The 20,956-nt window shown below is 53.4% G+C and overlaps 11 protein-coding genes across 11 annotated transcripts; 4 read left to right on the top strand and 7 right to left on the bottom strand.

The window, feature by feature from the left end:
* Window position 1: 1 nt before the first annotated feature.
* CCOS01_10755 (uncharacterized protein) lies at window positions 2-1,160 on the bottom strand (the record flags this gene model as incomplete). Its single annotated transcript, XM_060458909.1, has 2 exons — window positions 2-209; window positions 937-1,160. 2 exons carry the CDS (start codon window positions 1,158-1,160, stop codon window positions 2-4), a joined length of 432 nt encoding a protein of 143 aa, XP_060310711.1.
* A 352-nt stretch (window positions 1,161-1,512) lies between these two features.
* On the bottom strand, window positions 1,513-1,809 carry CCOS01_10754 (uncharacterized protein; the record flags this gene model as incomplete). Its single annotated transcript, XM_060458908.1, has 1 exon — window positions 1,513-1,809. The coding sequence occupies one exon, from the start codon at window positions 1,807-1,809 to the stop codon at window positions 1,513-1,515; it is 297 nt and encodes a 98-aa protein (XP_060310710.1).
* A 1,685-nt stretch (window positions 1,810-3,494) lies between these two features.
* CCOS01_10753 (uncharacterized protein) lies at window positions 3,495-3,653 on the bottom strand (the record flags this gene model as incomplete). Its single annotated transcript, XM_060458907.1, has 1 exon — window positions 3,495-3,653. One exon carries the CDS (start codon window positions 3,651-3,653, stop codon window positions 3,495-3,497), a length of 159 nt encoding a protein of 52 aa, XP_060310709.1.
* A 278-nt stretch (window positions 3,654-3,931) lies between these two features.
* CCOS01_10752 (uncharacterized protein) lies at window positions 3,932-4,284 on the top strand (the record flags this gene model as incomplete). The annotated part of the gene is made up of 2 exons (XM_060458906.1): window positions 3,932-4,112; window positions 4,208-4,284. 2 exons carry the CDS (start codon window positions 3,932-3,934, stop codon window positions 4,282-4,284), a joined length of 258 nt encoding a protein of 85 aa, XP_060310708.1.
* Window positions 4,285-5,239: 955 nt separating this feature from the next.
* On the bottom strand, window positions 5,240-5,464 carry CCOS01_10751 (uncharacterized protein; the record flags this gene model as incomplete). Its single annotated transcript, XM_060458905.1, has 1 exon — window positions 5,240-5,464. One exon carries the CDS (start codon window positions 5,462-5,464, stop codon window positions 5,240-5,242), a length of 225 nt encoding a protein of 74 aa, XP_060310707.1.
* Window positions 5,465-10,498: 5,034 nt separating this feature from the next.
* On the top strand, window positions 10,499-12,282 carry CCOS01_10750 (uncharacterized protein; the record flags this gene model as incomplete). Its single annotated transcript, XM_060458904.1, has 3 exons — window positions 10,499-11,270; window positions 11,323-11,462; window positions 11,515-12,282. The coding sequence occupies 3 exons, from the start codon at window positions 10,499-10,501 to the stop codon at window positions 12,280-12,282; spliced, it is 1,680 nt and encodes a 559-aa protein (XP_060310706.1).
* A 589-nt stretch (window positions 12,283-12,871) lies between these two features.
* CCOS01_10749 (uncharacterized protein) lies at window positions 12,872-13,108 on the bottom strand (the record flags this gene model as incomplete). Its single annotated transcript, XM_060458903.1, has 2 exons — window positions 12,872-12,910; window positions 12,962-13,108. 2 exons carry the CDS (start codon window positions 13,106-13,108, stop codon window positions 12,872-12,874), a joined length of 186 nt encoding a protein of 61 aa, XP_060310705.1.
* Window positions 13,109-13,565: 457 nt separating this feature from the next.
* Window positions 13,566-14,171, top strand: CCOS01_10748 (uncharacterized protein; the record flags this gene model as incomplete). The annotated part of the gene is made up of 1 exon (XM_060458902.1): window positions 13,566-14,171. One exon carries the CDS (start codon window positions 13,566-13,568, stop codon window positions 14,169-14,171), a length of 606 nt encoding a protein of 201 aa, XP_060310704.1.
* A 1,439-nt stretch (window positions 14,172-15,610) lies between these two features.
* CCOS01_10747 (DSBA-like thioredoxin domain-containing protein) lies at window positions 15,611-16,540 on the top strand (the record flags this gene model as incomplete). The annotated part of the gene is made up of 2 exons (XM_060458901.1): window positions 15,611-15,779; window positions 16,053-16,540. The coding sequence occupies 2 exons, from the start codon at window positions 15,611-15,613 to the stop codon at window positions 16,538-16,540; spliced, it is 657 nt and encodes a 218-aa protein (XP_060310703.1).
* A 536-nt stretch (window positions 16,541-17,076) lies between these two features.
* Window positions 17,077-17,976, bottom strand: CCOS01_10746 (transcription initiation factor IIE subunit beta; the record flags this gene model as incomplete). The annotated part of the gene is made up of 1 exon (XM_060458900.1): window positions 17,077-17,976. One exon carries the CDS (start codon window positions 17,974-17,976, stop codon window positions 17,077-17,079), a length of 900 nt encoding a protein of 299 aa, XP_060310702.1.
* A 1,585-nt stretch (window positions 17,977-19,561) lies between these two features.
* On the bottom strand, window positions 19,562-20,181 carry CCOS01_10745 (cytochrome b5; the record flags this gene model as incomplete). The annotated part of the gene is made up of 3 exons (XM_060458899.1): window positions 19,562-19,726; window positions 19,821-19,947; window positions 20,066-20,181. The coding sequence occupies 3 exons, from the start codon at window positions 20,179-20,181 to the stop codon at window positions 19,562-19,564; spliced, it is 408 nt and encodes a 135-aa protein (XP_060310701.1).
* Window positions 20,182-20,956: the final 775 nt, after the last annotated feature.

Genomic DNA, 20,956 nt, shown 5'->3' with positions numbered 1-20,956 from the left:
GTCAAGGGTTGCCCATTATGGTTGACGAATCCTGGACTTTGATCGTTGAGGCATTGTGTACCCGGGGAGGAAAGTGTCCATGCATCACCGTCTTCCCAGCGAAGAGGAATGTGCGCTTCTGTCTGGGGTGGCTCCGTTGTTCTTGATGGTGGTGGCTGCTGGGGATCAGAACGGCCAACGGGCGGGCCATAATGTTGAACTTTGCGACCCTATAATTTGACGATAGCCATCAAACCCTCATGGAGCAAGCATTGATGAAGGCCTGGCCATGAGCGGTTGACAGCTCTCGAGTGCAACTGTGCCCTTCAAGGAACACACGAAGACAGCGTAACACAGCCGGCCGGCGGTCATCTCGGATTCAGTTCATCCCACTCAGCTAAGTTTAGCTAACAGACGCAGTCTCCTCGTGTGAGTGGGTCTAACGAGATTTAACATGCACATCCCTTCAACTGCCGGAGCCTTGTCTGGCACTCCCCGACTCCTGAGCCAGTGAGCCTTGACCTGACGTTGTAACTCATCGCCCTCGCCTGGTCGATGCCAGGCAAGGCAAGCAACGCAAGGCGAAGCTAGCGCCTCCCCGTGTCGTGCCAATGAAGGGACGGGTTGGTGTTGCAACTGACAGTGGTCGAGATTCCCAAAGGCCACGATTCGGCACGGGCGTTTCATGCCCAGATCGAGAAAAAAAAAATAAGGTGGTTGTCTGCGGAAATGGACGAAAGTATCTCGACGGAGCGTCCGTTGATGGAGAGAGATTAGGTACTCAAACTGCTGCTCGCAGTGGCTGCGATTGAGGGCCTGGGGCGCAACTATTGGTTATACCCTCGTGGTGAATGTCTGAAATTTTTTTATCCTGACTAGCTCGCAGGCGGGACGCATCCAGTTGGCTGACATGTGTATCCGCCACAATACATTCCCCTGGGTGGACGTCAGACTGACCGAGGCTTGGCCTTTATTGAAGTCTCTGCCGCATCAATTGAAGATACACCGCTCTGTACTCCGTAGTCTAGACGGATACCTGGGTGATTGGGGGCGATTCTGAACGGGGCATTGATTTGGGTACGGTAGATGTGATGGGTCATCCGCTGATCGTGGTGGTGATCAGGCCCAGTGTTCGTCTGCTGTGCCAGGCCCGACGGTCCCCAGTGCGGCACGGGAGACATCTGGCTAGAAGACGGGTATCTTTTTTCTCTTGCATTGAAGGGTGGTGACGGACGTCAGGTCGTTCCGTGTCACGCGTATATCCGTGAGTGAGGGAGGCCCGATTGCAGGGTGTCGGCGCGCATCACTGGCTTCGATGTCGAATCGTTAAGGGCCAATTTTCAGAGTCCGAGAACCGTCTTGCTACTTCGAGCGAACTTATGCGTTGAACCGTCGTCGACGACCGCGATACCTATTGCTTCTTGGCGCCTGAGGAAATAGACGTACGGATACAAAAAGAATGGACGGAAATAGACGTGATCTTCGGTTTCGCGGCCCTCACCGAAGCTGCTAGCATGACAAGGCCTGCCAAGGCTAAAAAGACTGGTAAGTATCAGACAAGGAATCCATGAGCATGGGAAGTTGTTTGGGTTTGGTCAATGGGGTGAGACCGTGAGAGGACAATATGGATACAGACACAGATACCAGTACAATCTGCGGAGTATAGGGAAAGGGAAGAGCAGAGGCCATTTGCGCTTGGCCTGCAAGTGCCTCCCTCTGTTCGCAACTTCGCATCACGGGGTAAAAAGCACCACCTGCCGGCCGCAGCTGACGAGGTGTAAATGGAACAGAACTTGCTAGGCAAGGGGCAGGCACTGGCCATAGCCCCATGGCATGAAGCTAGATCCCGCTGAATCTCGCTGTATCGAAGGAGGCCAGCAACAGGACACGGTCAAGCCACTGGGGGAGCAAGCACCCCGCAGCTGTCCACCCAGCGGTCGAGAGCGCTAGACGTGTTCGTACAGTTGGACACACTGTCCGGTCATGGCTTTACAGTGTGCGGACTGCATGCTGCCTGAGTGACTTGGACTGTCGAGGATCCTCCATTGTTCAGTATAGACACAGATACAAAGGAAACATGAGCGCCCTTACCTGAGAGTAGACAATTCTCCCGCTACCAAAGGCATCGCTGGCTGCTGGCGAGGAACCTGGAACGCCGTTGAGCCAGAGAACAAACTTGGCCGTAGTAAGCTCAGGGGTCGCGTAGCACAATCGTAAGTGATCCTCCATGGAAGGATGAATAGAAAAGAATCCTGCATGGAACAATCATGGAAGCTGTTCAAGCCTCCAAGCTCAGGCGGTTGGCGCACGCCAATCTTCCATCCCTTGCCAGCCGCTGCCGATGTGTCTAGCGACGGCTATTTGCGCTAGAAGTGAGGCATCTCGCTTTAGCGTCGGTGCTTGAGCTCCCCGTGTTGACATGGTCGAGTGCTTGATAGATTGTAAAGTGGTCAGGGGTTGTGTTGATGCCCGCGTTGCTGCTGATGATGCAACGGCAATCTGCATGCCGATGCGCAAGCACAGAGAGCATGGAGTCGGATCCAACTCGTTACCGCCCAAGACTCGACCTGGATCCCAATTCCATCAGCTGGCAAACATGCGAGATACACTCAACCTGTATTCGTCACCACTAGTGCATGGCGACCAATCTGGGCATATCTTCTGAAACAGATTGTCCCGACACGCCTCGCAGACTGAGTCGTACACACACGATTTAGCTCATGTTTGCCGTTTGGGACGAGGCGTGATGCACCAATTTGGTTGCAGACTGCCCGCAACCAACTCACCTCACCCAAACTACAGAGCACTAAGCTGAGGTGAGGCACGGTACTCTGTATATCCGTACCTTGTCACCTAATCGTTTGACAGCACACCTCAGCAGAGTCTCCTGCCTCTGGCTGACCGCTTCGCTCATCTGCTTTTGCGCCTGTTCTTAATCTTGAATCGTCCGTGCCACGTCGATTGATCTACTCACAGTCGTGCGCTAGCTCTCCTACCTCTTTGCGGTCAAGAGGTTGGGGGGACTAGGGGTCAATGCCACCAAAAGCTCGTGAGCTTCGACAGATTGGGCTGTCTGTAACCGTAGTTGGACGGCTCGCACAGACAATCGTTGTTCAAAGTCGCCTGCGGCAATCTCCGCTGAGGCTCGCTAGTCCAAAGACCTTGTCACCTGGACCACCCCATGGACCATGCATGACGGTTGTAATAAGCCGTGGGTTGCTTCAGCCGTGGGAGTCTGGGAGATGCCGTGATGCGCCCGTGCCTGAGCTGAGCCCTGACGAGGCGGGTACGGGTACTGTGTGCAATAATCCGCAGAGGGCCGGCCGTCAATGGGCCTTTCAATCAGTCTGAGCTTTCGGGAACAGAGCCGCAGGACATCACCTTGACTGTGGTCGACAAGGTCCTATCTGCCAGTCTGGTGCCTTTTCGTGAGTGCTCTGGCGCCTGATGCTTGACGCTGGTCATGCGGCGAGCCTGACTGCATCGCAAATCGTCCAGTCCTTCAACATCCAACCCTACTCTGCAGCCGGCTGTCCCGTTCGTAAGTCAAGGCAGCCATGCGAGCATTCGAACGGGCGGCCAGGGCGACAAACATACGTCCAAAGCCCTCGGCGCGCTGTCAACGGCGTGTTTGAGGCCTCAAGGCCCGTTCTTGACACACGCCCCTTTGCCATGGATCCCAATAACGGTAAAGCCAATGGGCCAGTGGGAGACGGGCCCCCAGTCTGCGCGCGCGAGTGCCCCCCGGTTCAAGGCTGATACGACACAAGGTGCCTGGCTCTGGGGCCTTGCCTTGTGCAGCAGAAAGTCCGTGTAATCTTGTGCTCGTCGGCCAATTACCCGGGGGGGGCCTGTATTCATCCAACCTTCTCGAAGTATTCCAGAAGGAGTGGAGAGAAGAAAGAGGCCTTCCAGGGATAGATTGACATCGAGCACCCCACCCTCGTCGCAGATGAAGCAGCGAGACGGCGGCGCAGCCCATCCCTTTGACGCAGCTGTAATTCCACGGCGGCTCACACGCCGTCGATGCCTTCTAGAAGAATTCTGGAAACCTTCCCCGCTAGGCCTAGCATCAATCTCCTGGCTGCATGCGAGGGCCACTAGGCCTCCCCACGCACTCAACTTTGCGCCAGGTTTGTGCTCACATCCCTGTGGGTTTCGGTCAGAGATGCTGGCAACACCCCTTTTTGGCCATTGCTCCCTAGCTCTGATGTTCATTTGTCCTTAGCGCAAAGGGCGGCCCTAAGAGTGGTAGAGTCCTGGGACATGAAGGTCGTCGCTAAACAGACGGTACCTGCGTCTTGATGTCGTCGTCGTCGTCGTCGTCGTTGTTGTACCTTTACGCGTGACAACTATGAGGACATCGCAAGCCATGCATATTTGTTATGAGCTTGCCCGTGTTAGGTGATGCCAATGCAGGGCTTCGGTCAAGGATAACCAATCCGAGGAGAAATTATTCGAGTACGGCCGTCGCGTCACTCGACTCTGGTTTTTAATTATTCCCTACGCTACCGAACGTTAGCGTGTAGAAATATTCACCCTTGGAGCTCGAGAAAGTCGATGTGGCATCTTGTTACTTTGAAAAAGACATACGGATACAGGGCCAGAGACGCACAGAGTCGCCAAAGGTTTCCGAGATATTCAGTTAAGAATAAAGACGAAAAATGAGGGGTAGCAAGCGGTACGACAACCATCGAGGACGTTGAGAAAGAACCCATTGCAAGTTATTCAACTGTTGTCCTTCTGTCTCTCTTCCGATGTGCCAATCTGTTTGTCATCCCAAGAGCCGTGGGCAGACCCCGGTTCCAATAATTTGGGCACATGACAACGGTGACGGCATCAGCCAAACCATCTTGTCAACCTCGAGCCGCTTGTGCCTGATTGTCGGGCCTCTGCATCGACATCGACACGGCTGTCCACAGAGTTTTTGGCAAACAGCCAATCTTTTCCAGAAGCAATGGAGCCCTTCCACGACCATGCCCCTTTGAATCTTTGGTATGGCGGAGCAGCCGGGAGTCCCTGCACCTTGTACTGTCGCACCCTCGCACCTTTTACAGGGCCCTTGGATCGAGATTGGCCATGCTAAGGCATCCATACGGCGTAAAACCTGGCTGTGCGCTAAACGTCAGTGACAAGAGCCGGATAGGAATGGGCAAGAAATAACAAGCAGGGGGTCGTTCAAACAGCTCCAGCGTAACTTTGTTTCGCGACTTTGATACGTGCTCTGAGGGTAGTAGCAAATTTGGAGGTGTCCGAGCGTTCATTGGATGGCACTCTGCACCTCGTTGCCGTAACATTGCAGCCCGGCATAATTAATGGAACTTGTAGAAGCGGCCGCCAAGAGGAAGTCAACGCAAACAAGAGGGAGGCGACAGCATCTGAGGCGGCTAGGTCGCGGGTTCTCTTGATGAGTGTGATGCGTGGGAGATGAGTGGTGAGAAGAGGTGCGGTCAACCATCAGTGTTCCATCTGTAATTTTCGCCATGGGAGAGCAAGGGTGGATATTTGGACTCGCGAGGTACTTTGTAGTGGATGGGCAGTTGTATAGTCAGTATTGGAACCCGTATTGTTGTATACTTGTATGTACTGCAGCGCAATGGCGTTGCGAAATGGAGTGGCTTTGACCACACTCTGTCTGTCCTCATTGACAGCGTACGCTCGAGGGTGCTCGGCCAGCGCCAACGGTGACTGCCCAATCGAGAAGGGCAGTGACCAAATGGAAGCTTTGGAACATTCGTCCGGCGCAGGGTCAAAGCACCGCCAAGTCTAGCTTATCTGATGAGCTTTGAGTGCTGCTGGGTAGCGGCTCATACGGAGCACTCCGTAGATGCTTGCTTGCGGACGTAGTCATCGATAGGCGGGCAGCATATTCGCGTGCGGTGCCGAATGAACAATGGTTGATACGTGTCTGGCTAAGAGGACGAAGACATTTTGTCTTTCATCATTGACCCAACGTGGTTGATCGAATTCGAAAGAAAGCAACGCAAGAGTGGGTTCTCTAGGTTGCCACACAGCTTGGCCGAGTGCTGGACCGGAGGAAAAGCGATTTGAGGGGAGGCAAGAACTGACTCTCGACTCTCGACTCTCGAGGCAAAGGAAACACATGCGAGCACCCAAGCCCCTGGTCCGCCCTATCGTAGGTTTTGTATGTGGGGTTGCGAAAGGTAAATTGGATGTGCCATTCTCGCTCCTGAGTGGGAGAGGAGCGACCCACTACCGGGGTGGAGATGATGGCAGAAATAACCCGATTGTTTGATGATGACGAGGCAAAACGAGAGAAAGCCAAATAGCATTGCTGGGGTCTGTGTTAGGCGAGGGCAGCTGCCAGGCAGCCGGAGGCATACTGTGTGCATCCGAGAGGTATCGGTAAGGTAAGGTACGCAGCAAGGCCTGTCGATTTGGCGAGGCACCCCTGAGCTGAGTGGAAGGATGGAAGAAAAGAAGGGGGTCGAAGAAGTTTGAGAGTTGGATGCATTCGTACAGTATTACTTTGCGTCTGCATGGCGGCGGGCTGAGGGTGATGATGATGAGCAGCGGAGGTGACAGCGGTAGCGGATTCGAGTGATGAAAGATGGTCCCCTATTCCCCTTTTCGTCCATTGATGATGCATTGCGTGCAGATTGGTCTGACAACGAGCGTGATGTTTGTCTGCATTGTCGAGGGCCCATTTGTCAGTTGTGTTGATGGTGTTGAGACTCGAGGGCAGTGGCCTTGTGATGCTCCGTCGGCGTTGGCAAGCTGTCAGCCGCAAACTGTCGATGGCACCCCAGTACAAAAAGTCAGCCGCAGGGCTTTGGCAGAAGACAGCTTGAGAAGAAGCAGAACAGGAGGCATATCGGATGGGGGGAAAACATAGCAGGACGTTGAATGAAGTTGTCGCTTCATATCCGTACGAGTGTTTTACTCTGTACTTCACAGTGAAGAAGGTGCGGTGTCGTGATAGGTACTTCTTCTCCTGTTGTATGGAAAAGGCACACGATGTACATGTGTTGAGAGGCATCAGGGGCAGGAGCAAGGCAGTGTCTCCTTCTGGCCACTGACACTTGCCATTCAAGTCAATTACCTTGGCAAGCCGCTGCGTCTAGCGTTGCCTTGCAAATCTGTCCAGGGGAAGTTGATGCCGTCACTTTCTCTCTTCTTCTAAGGTATCCATAAGAGATGCATGGGAGATGGGAGGCGCAGAATAAACGGTTGCTTCACGCATAGTTAGGTAGAGCTCGTAAGATGGTCACAGCCCCTGGAGGTCGGCGGTGGCCCAACCGGCAGCACAGAGACGATCGCCGCCGACTCCAGGTTGAGCAGGCCCAGCAGTGTGGAGCAGAGGCAGGGAAGCTGAGCACTGGAGCCCCCTTCCACTTGCCGAAGAGACAAGATCGGCCTCGCACTGTCTGTTCTGTGTACACCGTGCATCGGCAAGGTACGGCAAGAGCAGTCGGTGGCAGGCACACTTCAAGGTACCTCGATATTTTGAACATCGTCACAGCCGGTGCCGGCCAAGGTAAGGTAGGAGAGGGAGAGGATGGGAAAGAGAGGGAGTACCTTACGCAGTAGGACATGGGGCGACGCAGAAAGAGAGAGAAAAGGGCGAGGAAGGTAGGTACACCAGCAGTGCAGGGGCGAGTGGAGAGCTCCAAGACAACAAGGGAAACCTGGAAGGGGGCAGGCCGCACGCACCCTCGTACCTACCCATAATCGGTTCATGTGTCGTTGCTCTTTCCATGCGGCAACACCAGCCCGACCCGACCTAGAAAGTACCTCATGACCTCTAGGTGGGTGCTGCGGTACCTTACCTTAGCATGATGGCTGTCTGTCTCCATGTGCTACCTAAGTACCCAAGTATCCAAGTGCCTTGCAAAAGTGCTGCGCGTGAAGTGTGTTCCATTTGGACGTCTCCTTGTACCTTCGTACCCATGTACTTCTGTACCTTACCTCGCACCCCCGTTCGTTCCTGCTTCAGCGTCAATGGCCCCAGTTGTCCCAGCTAAACCGTTCGTTTCAATTCACCAAGCTTCCGCACTTGGGATCTCACTTGACCTGACTTGGGGGGAGGGTGCGCTCTCTGGTTCTCGACATGTCATGTACCCTCTCTTCTTGTTCCAAGACTGACGATACGTGCGTTTTGCGTGTGTGCGCAAGTCCATGTGTGAGTGTGATGTGTGAGGACATCGTCTGTACCTTACGAATAGAGACGGTTGGTATCTGAGGTTTGTGAGAGATGTGTGTAAGGTAGGTACTGATAGGCGTGGTTGCGTGGTGTGAGCAATGGGTCAAGCAGCAAAGGTACATGTTCGCCCAATTTGCATGCAAGAAACTCATATTACACGCTGTCCTCTTTCCTCTTTTTTTTTTTTCTTTCCAATTTCTCATATCCATAGTCTGATCCGTCTACCTCTTTTCGTACCTGCGTATCCGAACGACATTGTTCGATTCATAAGATTAATAAGGATTCCGACGCCAGCCCTCTTTCGATCCATCCATCCCACCCATCCAGCAAGCTACTACAACGCAAAAGCCAAACCAGTCATACATACCTTACCGTACGGATACTTTGTGTACCGACTCGACTCGACGACTCGACGTATCGACCCCATTCTTTTTTTCTCACCGATCCGTTTTACTACGCAAACCACACCAGTCCCTCAGGTGCAGGAACAGGAGTAGGGGCCAGGAGCAGCAATACGGACAGGCCCAGTAACAGCAAGCTGTATCCGTACTGCGTGTGCTGTGCGTGCCGTGTCCCTAGGTACATCGCACACCCCTCCCCCCTTCCTTCCATTATTCCTTCCTTTCTTCCATCTCCCCCCCGGTCTCACTAAAAGGATCGTCTCCGTGGTTGACATTTTTATAACACCTGCCGAACCCCGTCCGTCCGTCCCTGTCTGCGCTCCGCTTGCTGCGTCACAGCTTCTTTTCCCTTCACCTTTCCCCCTTGCTCTTTCCCATACAACGCACACACAACCCTCGACCCTCGACCCTCACTCGACCCTTTGCACGCCAACGCCAACGCCAACGCCAGCGCCAACGCGCCAACTCGCAACCCAAACGCCAAAAAGCCAAGGGCCGACCTTACACCACCACCTTGCTCCCTCCTCTCACCTTGACTTCCTTCTCCATACATATTCATACCCTTCCTCTGCCTCTGCAGCACCGACAAAACTCAGGTCAACCGTGCTTTCTTTTTTCTTCTTCATTTTTGTCCCATTCCTCCATTTCCTTGCGACGGGCAACGTTCCCATCTCCAATCCCCAGAAAAGAAACTCCCCTACGCCTACCGATAGTCATCCTTGAGATACCCATTGCTCTCACTCTCTGCAGTAAGTCGAAGCTTCATGTTTTTTCCTTTCATCTATCCCTATCCTCATTTTGCATTCGCATACCGGTACGCCATCCCTTGCCGTCTACTCCTCGTCATTACGCTTCGAGGCCAATGTCGAGTCCCAGACCGAGGCTTCCCTTTCACCCTCTTTAAACCACCACTTGTTGTTTTATTATTGGCTTCACCTTGCTTCCGCTCGTTAGTCAACCGAAAGTGTTTTGTCACCGCGTCTTCCATTCTTGTGGCTGTGTCGACGGGCTTGTTGGCCGGTTGCTGCACAAACGATACGTACCCTGCACCTACACCTGCCGCGCCTCCTGGCTGTGGCTGCCCTGGCTTCTCATGCCAGGTGCTGCTTCAGCAATTTTTCCCGCGCTTTTCCTCATTGACCCACTTTTCCTTCCCTAACCCTGCCGGACCGTCTGCACCCCCGATCAAGGTTTCTTGGCCCCTGTTACCTCATCTCTCGTCCGAGACCTCCTACACGCGAACTTTGACAAACACCCACCCATCTCTCTCGACACAACTGGTCAAGCCCTCGGTCCGGAGGCACCAGTCCTTTTTTTTTCTTCCTCTTTACTCATCCTTTGGCTTTCGCACATGCTCTGCTGTGCATGCCACATCAACCTTTTCTCTCGATTGTCTACTGTTAGGTGCCGACGAGATCACTAACTAGTGGCGCGTCATCTAGATCATATTGACTGAGCCGCCCTCTATACCTTGACTATCCCTCTCATTCTCCTTTCCCGTCACCCGTCGGCTCAATCACGCATATCCGAAAGAAAGGCATCCCCATCCTTTCCTCAAATACGACAAGCGATCAGCACACGTCTTGACCCCGTGACTTCCCGGCGTATATGTGGTGGGCTGTGCCTTCGACAGACAAAATTTTCTATTGCGCCACGTCACGATACTGAGTTTTGACGACGCTGGAGATCGCTATATATCTCGGATCACCAAAAACACAACCGATCAAACGAGCATTCCGGTTAGAGATCCGATTGATCATCACATCGTCAATTCTTCAGTACGGTCCAGGCGAAGCTCAAGCCTAGTCTTCGAGAACGAGCAACATACTGGTCTGTGATCTGTGATCGGTCTGTCCCGGATTTCATCCATCATCCGCACAAGGTAAGCCTGCGAGCGAAACCCGTCAGTCTGATTCAAATAGCCCGCCGCCGGGTACTCCTGGCACACCTAGTCATGCCACAGCCCAACTCAGGCTACCCCCGCCCTGGAGAACTCTACACAACCCTGCCTGTGGACGCTGCTCAAACGCTCCCACCCGTGGCGATGTGCTGCCCCCAAAAAACTCGCCGTCACGCACCTCCAATATTCAGAGTCTTCGCCCCTCGGAAGATTATCACGCTAACAACCTTCTCTCTAGACATCGCAGTCTTTATAAACTCAAAGTCACCTTCGCCTGACGCGGAGAGTCGTCCGAAAACATATCTCAAGCTGGCTATCCACGCAGGGATCCCGACTATTGCTAGCGATTTTCTTCGCCGTAATATGAGGTCGCCTATTCCAGGCGAGGTAATGGACATTGGCAACTTGATGAATCAAAGAGGTGCCGCCGCTATGCAACACATTCACAACGGAACTACTCCCGAACGTCAAATGCATCAACTCCCCCAACTCACCGCGAGAAACATGCCCGAACCACCGATGGACCGTGCCGGTTCTCCCCACGGCTCCGAATACTCCCAACACTCCCGTCACACAATGGAAGGCGTCCCGCGTTCCTACCCTTCACCCAGTGCCATGGTCGGCGCTCCGATGCAGATGCAGATGCCTGTCTCCCATATGGGACCCGGCCCTGTAATCCTGCCCGGAATCCCTCAGCATGATATGTCTCAGGGCATGCCTCAATACAAGGCACCCGAGCAGCAGGCACCTCAGCAGCCCACCAAGGCTTATCCGTGCAGCACATGCGGCAAGGGCTTTGCTCGCCGAAGTGATCTTGCCCGTCACGGTACGTTATGTATGCTGATCTATGAAATTCCATCTCTAACCTTTACTTCCAGAACGCATCCACAGCGGAATCCGCCCTCACGTTTGCGACTTCCCCAATTGCGGAAAGCAGTTCATCCAGCGATCTGCTCTCACTGTCCATCAGCGAGTCCACACCGGAGAGAAGCCTCACATGTGTGAGCGCTGTGGCAAGGTAAGCTGACTCTCCAACGAGGAATCCTGTCTTGTGCTAATAAATGCCTTAGCCTTTCAGCGACAGCAGTTCTCTGGCCCGCCACCGTCGTATCCACTCCGGCAAGCGTCCGTACAAGTGCCCGTATGCCGATTGTCAGAAGACGTTCACTCGCCGTACTACCCTGACCAGACATCAAAACCACCACACTGGTACAGTAGAGGAGGCCGCTGCGGCTACCGCTGCTGCTCTGGCGGCTCGTGGAGCCACTGGCAAGCCGAACACGACTCGTTCTGATGGAGATGCCATGTCCAACCGTGGATCGCCTCTTACCACGCCTTCGCCTGGCCAGCGCACCCTTTCGATGTCCCCCAGTGCCGACAGCATGCACCGTGCCAACTCCGAGTTCCAGTACATGGGCAACAGCTCACTCCCGGTTCACCTTCAGCGAGACATGCATGTTGGCAGCCCGGCATCGACATCTTCTGGAGGTTACAACACTGGTATGCGACCTACCTCGCACCCCACCAGCTATGGACCGCCTCCGACACTCGAGCCCAGCGTCGAGCAGCACTCTGGCCCCGGCAGTGCTGGCGGTAGCCCTCACATGGGTTCCGTCGGATGGCAGTCTCCATCGCACGTGCCGTCGCCCTCGCACAGCAGCAACGGTGGTGGCTACACCTACCCCGATCCCGATGCCTACCCCTCTGCGCCTTCGCTTGGTGGTCAGATGTTTTACGGCAACCCAGCTCAGGTCCGCCGCCCTCAGAGCACTGAGCCCCCTGCTGGAGCTTATGATATTAAGGGCCGTCAAGGCGAGCTGTGGGCAGGTGCTCACTAGGGACGGCACATGTAACACTATCGCCAGCAGTCACTCCTTGAGTCTTTTGGGATTACCAGGAATGCAGATGGCCAGAAAGATTTCCTTGGTGTGGATTCATCTTCTTCTTCTTTTTGCGGTACGAAAAGTTTGTGCATGGCAAGGGTGGGGACGGTAAATAACATACAACTTTAATATTGCGGGCTGCACCGGGACAAGGTCAGGAAGATACCAAGGGGCGGGCAGTCATCCGGTTTGTTTTACAACCGCCTTTTCTTTTGTTATCATAGACTGGCGGGAAGCACACACACTTCATGATGGCTGGGTCTCCATGGGCATTGGCTGGAGGCAAAAAAGGTTGGGAGGAGTTCCCAGACAGGACATGGCGTGCGCTTGAGCAGCACGCCGACGGAATTGGCGGAGACTCGCTCGAGAAAGGAACGTGCCTCTTTTTTTTTTTTCTGATATGCAATGTTTTGTATGCAACACTGTACTCTGTACTAGACAACGAATGCGCGTAGCAATCTGTTTCTCTCCTCAATTGTTCAACTTGTTACTGATGCTTGCATGTTCTTCCTCCTGCATTACAAAAATGCTGAAGATGACGGAGCTAGAGCCGTAAGGTGACCGGGAGAGCTTGAGGACCGATCTCATGATGGTCAGTGTGCGCGTGCATATCTGCTTGCCGCGTGCGGCTTACCTGTGCATCATCAGTGGAGGTGGGATTTAATCTAGATCCCGTTGGAGGGCGATCCGGGGTTGGCGTGTGTGTCCCACTACTTAACGCACGCTGCACTTGGCGGTTGGTTGATTCCCAGCCGCAAAAAATGTCGCAAACTTCGTACATAAGTGTTACAAGGCGAACAGGATGTGCGTTGCGCATTCATTGTCATGTTTTGTGGAAAGTTGAGTTGGTGTTGTGGAATGATTGGTAGATGTTTATTGAACATACTCTATTTATATTTGCTCGTGTACACACGTACGCACTCACACTTAAAATCATCATCGCTGTCTCTTACTCAGCACGCATTCTTTCTTTCTGAGATGGAGAACATGTGTTCAATGAAGCCTTTGTGGAAGGTAATTGAATGACAAAGTAGATGTCGGTCGATTGCCCCTCGTTGTAACCCATGCCATAATAATGATTACGTTACTGCGCTGTTGAAGGCGTGCTCTTCAAGGACCACATGAAACATGAAGAAAGATGATAACGATCATAGTAGTAACAGTGGCAATAGCAATAGTGGCAGCAGCAACAATGGTGGTTGCAATGGTGAGAATGGAGCTAAGGTATTGAGCGACATATGAATCACTTGGGAGGGTGCAATGTGGCAGGCAGCGGGTGGTTATTGTGTGAGGGTCCCGCTCGGTGTCATGTAAGAGGTTTCTTGGCCGACTTTCGTTACGGCATGACCAAGACTCGAGGCCTACTACCCTGTCAAAATACTTACCTCAAAGTGGTTATCATCCATCGGTGCCATTCGACCAAAAGATGCCTGCCTCTGCGTGAGATTGAGACGGATGAGAGTGCAGCAACTGAAGGGGAAAATAACAAAGTCGATAGACTAGGAGAGAGTGAGACCAAAAGTCCGGGCAATGCGACGATAGTAGCGAAGAAAATGGTTGGCGGTAATATATGTGGACCAGTACCCGAACCGAACCGCCGAGGTTCACGAAACGAATCCGAGGCGATTCCTATTTTTTCTCCCTCTCACGTCGCCTTTCTCATCTCCATACTTTGTACTTTTGTCTGTTCACGTTTGGATGAAATCAGAAATGATGATATAATCAGAAAATCAAAAAATTCCCGGGGGTGGGAGGCGAGGCACATGGCGTTTGTTGCCCCGAGTCCCGGATTCAAATCAAACTTGCGCCTTTCCGACTTTTGTGGTGAGCCGTGTGGGAGATGATTAGTGAACTTGTAATTGAGTGGCCTTGCGAAAGTCTTGCCCATGGTTCAGAGTGAGAGGGGGGGAAGCCGGCGGGATGCGGTGGGATCTGACATTTCCAGTCTTGAATCCGAGAAGCCGGGTGCGAGATATTACGAGTTCTTTCATGGTTCTTTTTTCTAGTCATAACGTTATGAACAAGAGGTGATGATGTCGTGACGGTCCTTTTTCCAAGCACCTCGGGTTTCGGGCTGCTTAGGTGGGGAGAGCGCGCGCGCGCCGGAGAAATTGGTCATTCTTCTTTGGATTAGTAGTCGAGAAAAAAGAGAAAGACAAGAGTACGAGGTTGTGGGTGTGTATCCGGAGAGGAAGGACGAAGAGTAGGATTATGTTTTATTTTTCCCAGTCTTCTCTTACTGTTCTCCCGAAGGGTGACACATTCGAGAGAAGACAACACAAGGCAGGGGGAAAAGTGGTCCGTCCTCGCTCTCACTCGCGTTTCCTTGGGAGCGACGTTTATTAGTTTATCAATCACCCAGCCGCGCTGAGCAAGCTACGAGCCCGTTGATTAGTATTCATTTCGATACTTTCGTTCCTTGGACCTTGCGTCTTTGATTCCAAGTAGGCAAGCTTAGCAGGGTACTTTGGTCTTCCTGCCTCGTTTCCAAGATTTTTCCCCCTACCCAACCCACGCGTCCACCACCACCACCCATACGCAAACACATGCAAACACACACACGCACACCATATGCCAACAATGTGGGATTAGACTGGTGGTGCAAAGCCATGAGATGACGGGGAGTCCACGGCGCAAACAACCTATTATATATCCGCAAGATCGCCGCAACTTCTGACAAAGTTGGCGCAGTTTGTGGAAAGGAAACTCTAATACCCACACCTTCTTCTATTCTTTCTCTTCCCCCCTTCTCTCCCCTACTAGCTGTACTTTAGCTGCCCCTTGACGTTCCCGAAGATTTCCAGAAGGGTGCAGCAAGTTCAGTTTGATCCCAAAATCCACACACATCCGGTGGCTGTTCCCCGACAGAGTTTATTGTTTGAACCCGGGCGCTGTCAAGTCCAACCTTCGACCTTGGGTTGACAAACTGGACCGACCCTCTGTGGCTTACACAAACTCGCCCAAAACACGCCCTTGGCGGGTGCCGAGAAACCACGACAGAAGGCATAAACGACGCCTTGGTGTCTTTTTCTCATCACTCGTTTACTCATCAGATTCGAACAGCCAAGTGATTCCATTTTCATAATCGACAATCTCATCATATTTGTTTTTCCCCCAGCGGTCTACCATCGTACGGCATATCCTTGACGAACACTACACACCACGCGGCCAACCTCATCGCCCATCATTCACCGTCATCACATAAAACCCCCTTCGTCAGTTTAAGGCAAGACTCAACGACAACACAACAATAAAGGTAGCCATCTATCGAGATAATTACAGAATGACGGTCATCAAAATCGAGGCCGTCACGGACCTGCTGTGTCCGTGGTGCTACGTCGGCAAGAGGAACCTCGACCGCGCAATCTCACAGTACCGCGCCGCGGACCCTACCGCCGAGTTCGAGGTCGTGTGGAAGCCGTTCTATCTGAGCCCGGCGTTGAAGAGCACCGGTACGTTGTTTTCGTCTTCTCCATTACTCTTCACTGTCTGTTTTCCCTGCATTTTAGAGCATGTCTTCCGCTTCATATCCTTTTGTCGCAGAGGAAAAATCTCACTCTCATGTTCCCTCACTCCCACTTACACCAAAAACCCAATGACACCCTCGCATCCCCCCTTCCTCATCCTTTCACATCAACCGCCAACTTATTTCACAGCTCCAACACCACACCCATGAGAATAAGAACACAAACAAGCAGTTTTCCTCCTAACACAACCTCAAAAAGGCTACGACAAACGCGAAATGTACACAACCCGTTTCTCCCTAGCAGGCGACCTCCCCGCCGCCCTATCCCGCATCACCTCCGCCTGCACACAAACCGGCATCGCCCTAAACGTCACAGGCCGCACCGGCAACTCGCGCCAGTCGCACAAGCTCCTGCGCCTCGCCCTCGTCTCCCGCGGTCCCGCAGCCCAAGACGCCCTCCTCGAGGCGCTCTTCAGGGGCCACTTTGAACTCGGCGCAGACATCTCGAACCGCGCCTACCTCGTCAAGACGGCCGTCGAGGCAGCGGGGCTGAAGGAGCCCGACGTCGAGGCCGCGCTCGATAGCGATCGCGCGGGGGAAGTCGTCGACGAGGAGGTCATGGACGCGAGGAAGGCGGGGGTCACGGGGGTGCCGACGTTCACGGTGCAGGGGCGGTGGAGGGTTGGTGGGAATCAGGAGCCGGATGTGTTTTTGAGGGTTTTTGAGCGGGTTACGGAAGGGTGTTGAGTTTCTTGGTGGTGTTTTGTTTCCCTTCTCTGTTAGGGGGGGTTTTCCTTTCCTCTATCGAGCCATGTTGAGAGGAATGAGGATGATGTGAGAAAGGGAGAGGAGGGGGTGGGAGGCATGTCCTGTCTGTTCGTTTGGCTTCTTGTTTTATTCTCTTGTTGACTTTTCAGCGATATGGCATGGGGGTGGCAATAACATCATTTCCCATAGCACGGCATCAAAGAATGTAGTAATGTTGGATATTCATCATTCTTCTTTTGTTCTTTGTTTTAGGGTGTAACTTTCATAGTTCCCTGCCTCCCGCATGAGTGAAATGCTTGTTCTCTGCATCAACTGCGGCACAAAAGCCCGCTATGAACCTGCCCATCCATCTATAAGGGAAAAAGAACTGACACGGAGAAAGGACAGCAATGCCTGTCCCAGGTCTTTGCTAAATGAAGTTTGTCCGTCCGTTCGTCGTCTCTCTCCGCCGTCCAAACCCAGAACGCCGTTTGGAAAATGCAATTCCCTGTATATAAACACTGGGTAGCCCGTGTCTACCGCTTCACCATGTGGCTGTAATCCTTGAGCAGATGCTCCATATGCGTATTAGTCGTCTTGCCGGTGCGCCTAACAGCCCGTTTCTTCTGCTGCTTCTTGGAGTCGACCTTTTTGATCGTGCTGGGGTCGGCGCTGGCCGGCTTCTGGCCCACGGAAACAAGCTTCTTGACAATGTCGTCGGTGGAGGGGACCTCGACAACGTTCCACATGCGCTTGAACTCGTCGTCGACGTGGTGGTGCAGCGTCGCGTCGTCGAGCCAGATGGCGCGCGGGTGCTGCTCCTTCTTGGTCTTGACGATCAGGATCTTGTGCTCGCGCTCCAGCTCCATCAGTGCCTGGTCGCAGTCGGGCCACCCGTCCTTGAGGTCCTTGACGTTGGTCCCCTCGGCGTCCCGCTTGCTTTGCAGGTGCCGCAGGAGCGTCATCTTGTCCTTGACGCCGGGGATAATGGGCCGGTGGACGTACGTGCCCGTCCGCCATGTCTGCTCGGACATTTTCGGATCGGGCACCCACTGAATACGCGGATGCCGCCGCATGCCCTCCACCAGCTGCTGCTTGTGCTTGTCAGTGCTGCGGGTCTGGCCCAGATGGTCAAAGATTTCGGTCGCCGTCTTGGGCTCGTCCTTGCCCTTGAGCCACTCCAGCGCATACTGCATCTGTGTAAAGACCTCCTGACCAAAACTAGTGTTCTGAGGCTGCGAGTACACAATTGCGTTGGGGTCGCGCTTCCGCTTGCCCGATGCGGTGGTGTCGTTCTTGGATGCTGACGCCATGCTGCTGACGGACGGGGAGGGTGACGGCGGCGCAAGAGATGTGCTCTTGGATTGCAGCTTACTCGCGGCCGAGGCCAGCGAGCTGCTGAACATAGCCTTCTGCTTTTCGAGAAGGGAAGACATGATGGGCAATAGTGGGGGGTATTCGATGCCGTAGGAGATGGTCTTTCCGAAGCTCGTGGCCTTCCTTGCGGGACGTTCGTAGTGGCGTCAGAAAGAGGTACTATCCAAAGCCTGACGCAAGGAGCTATAGTCGTGGGCTGATTTACGACGTGACTGGCCGGGAGGTGTTCGATATAGTGAGGATTTGGCGTATCTCAGCTCAAAAGCTACCACGTCGAAGGCCGCCTTCCCGCGAGGAGATGCTGCCAGAAGAAACCCTCTCAATTCTTCTTCCTTCGTCTCGACCGTATCAGAATCTTTCGTGTCAATCCAGATCGATCGTCGCTCGCGGGTCGCACCGTTGTTGTCCTCTCTCTTTCAATCGTCGAGCTATCCCAGCTTCAGCCTCCAAAAGTCGCCGACCGTATTCCTCTCGACTCGATCGCTAATCAGCCCGGAAGCCTGCAAATATCCGAAATCTTTTTGTCGCGGTTCGCTTTTACCCCGCTTATATTCGTCCGCGTCGCGAGGTTGACAGCCGATGTGTGAGAGAAGCGAAAAGGTTGCTTTGTCGATACAATGGAAAGTAATGAACTTCAAGGTGCTTGGCTGTCTGCCTGCTGCTGGTCAGTTCAATTCTCCAGGAAGGGACGTTCGATAATGTGGCGCACGGACGTGGCTGGTGAATGGGTGGAGACTGAAGAGTGAGATAACTCAGCCACGGTGCAATCCGGTTGGTTCGGAATACGGAGACGCCCCGATTCCGCTTCTCGCGCATAAAAATTCCGAGCTGATGGGTTCCAGGATTCTAACACATTGAGTCTCCGAGATTAACAGCATGGGCGAGGGACCTGAACGCGGGTCATAACTTGCACGGGCCATGCTGGCTCATGGAAACACCAGGTTGACGCAAGAGTGGTAACTTTCTTGGGAGAAGCGAAGGTTGATTTCTCAGGGCAATTTGTGAACGCAAGTATGCGGCAACTCGTGAATCTGTAGCAGCTCAACCTTCAATCTTCGTGGGCGAAGTCACTGTGACTGCAATCTCAATTGCCGTACCCAAAGCTCCGTCTGTTGATCTCACTGCTAAGCGGTTTGTACAATCACCAAAGAACGCAATGCTTTAAACGATTGCGTTATCGTGTGCCTAGAGCAACGACGCCCACTACCCAGTATATCCAGTGCGGAATCTCCAACAAAGTATCATGACCAGAACGTATATTCTATTAAAAGCATATCTTCTCCCGGCAGATTCGGTTCGGCCGTTGCTCGACCAGCCAGATCCTCTGCCTGTGAATAAAAGCTCCCCTGTAACCCGTCTGCGCCAGCTCGTAACACATCCATGGGACCTCAAGGTGACGCAAAGGCTTTCAAAACAAACCTTTGCGCCCTCCATTTCTCTCGCTCTTCAAACCCAAGTTTCCGCCTGTTGAAGACAATGACCAGAGCCCCCGCCTTCATCGCAGTGGCGGCGGCGCGCGCATCCTCGTTTCCCCCTTTTCGGGGGAGCGGCGGTGGCGATCGTGGTGGGAGCCCCTTAACCCTCTCAGCATTTTCTGCTTTGCTGTAAAAAGAAGTCCAAGACCGTAGCAATGCAGCTGGTGTCTTATGCGGACTGCTGCTGTTGCTGCTGCTGGTAGTTGTAGGCGACGTATGCGAGGACGCCACCGACGAGGAGAACGGCGTACAGGCCGATGCCGAAGCCGGGGCTCTCGGTGCTGGAAGCTGAGCTGCTGGCGGCAACCTGCTTCTTGGGGGCAGGGTCTCCGGGCTGTATAAAGGGGGTAAGTCAGCACGATTGCTTTCTGCAGCTCGGACGTTGCGCGCGCGATCGCGGCAAAGTAAGAATCATTGCTTTGACTCACCTGGCGCTTCAGGTCACCGAGGTACAATTGGTCCAGGGTCTCGCGGGCCTCGTCGCTGTGTCCGACATCCTCGAAAGCCTCGGTGGCATCCTGACCACCGACGTCAAGAAGAACCTCCTCGCCACCGCTGTCAAGGAAAAAGAGGTCAGTTGGAGGTACTCGTCGAGAAAAATTGAAATCCTTAGGACGAGGGGTACTGGCGCGAGAGTGGCGGGAGGCAGAAGCAGGTCTAGCTAAGTACTTACGGGTGCTCGTCGACGAACTTGGTGCAGTCGTAGATCTTGTCGTGGATCACCATGTAGATGTCCTTCTTGGTGTTGTGCTCAGCAACATCCTGGTAGGTGAGTTCGACAGCGCCCATTGTGACTGATTTGTGTGTAGAGAGACGGTAGAGGATTGTTGTTGGTAAACGTGGCTCCTATTTTTTCTTCCTTCCTTGTTTATCGGAGGGGTGGGAAGTTTGTTGAGGGTCCTTGCTGATTTGGCTAGGATTCGGTGTGAAGAATTCGATTCGGTTTGCGCAACACAGAGCGGAGGGAAAGAATCGCAGGCGGAAAAGTTTGGCTTTGGGGATGAGATTAGGTGAGAGAGGAAGGGTAGGTTTTTGGGTGCAGGAGGAAGTAAGGAAAAAGGAATCGGACGAGAAGGAGGTCCCTCGGATGTTGTTGAGCCCGTTCACACTGCTTTATCGCGGGACCCCGTTAAAAATCGGGGGGGGGAAAGCGCAGCACTTTGCGGACTGGGACTGACAGCTGATGGAAGCTTCCGCTGGGACCAAGCGGTCACTACCTGTGGACACCTCACAACAGTACTGGGCTTGGTACTAGCAGTCCGCTCAGGGGTGGACGGTGTCTTGAGCCAATGAGAAAAGAAGAAATTAGTGCACAGTTGCCGTGATTCGCTGGAGTGAAAGTGGGCCGAGGATACTTAACAGAGGCACCACAGTAAGGCAGGCGGCAGCACAAGGAAGAAGGTGCGATTTCAAAGGGGGGAGCCAATTTAGCTGGCGGAACTTGGTACCTTGTAGAGTCAGGACACTACCTGAGTAGGCAAGTAAGGTATTACCGGTAGGTATGTGACAATGGAAAGGACCCGACTACTTCCACAAGTTCCATGGCCTTCTTGCTTAGACCAGA

Source organism: Colletotrichum costaricense, assembly GCF_030867565.1.
Source record: "Colletotrichum costaricense strain IMI 309622 chromosome Unknown Scaffold_11.1, whole genome shotgun sequence".
Taxonomy (NCBI): Eukaryota; Fungi; Ascomycota; class Sordariomycetes; order Glomerellales; family Glomerellaceae; genus Colletotrichum; species Colletotrichum costaricense.
The sequence above is the reverse complement of the archived record's forward strand: the minus strand, read 5'-3'. Positions and strand labels throughout refer to the sequence as shown.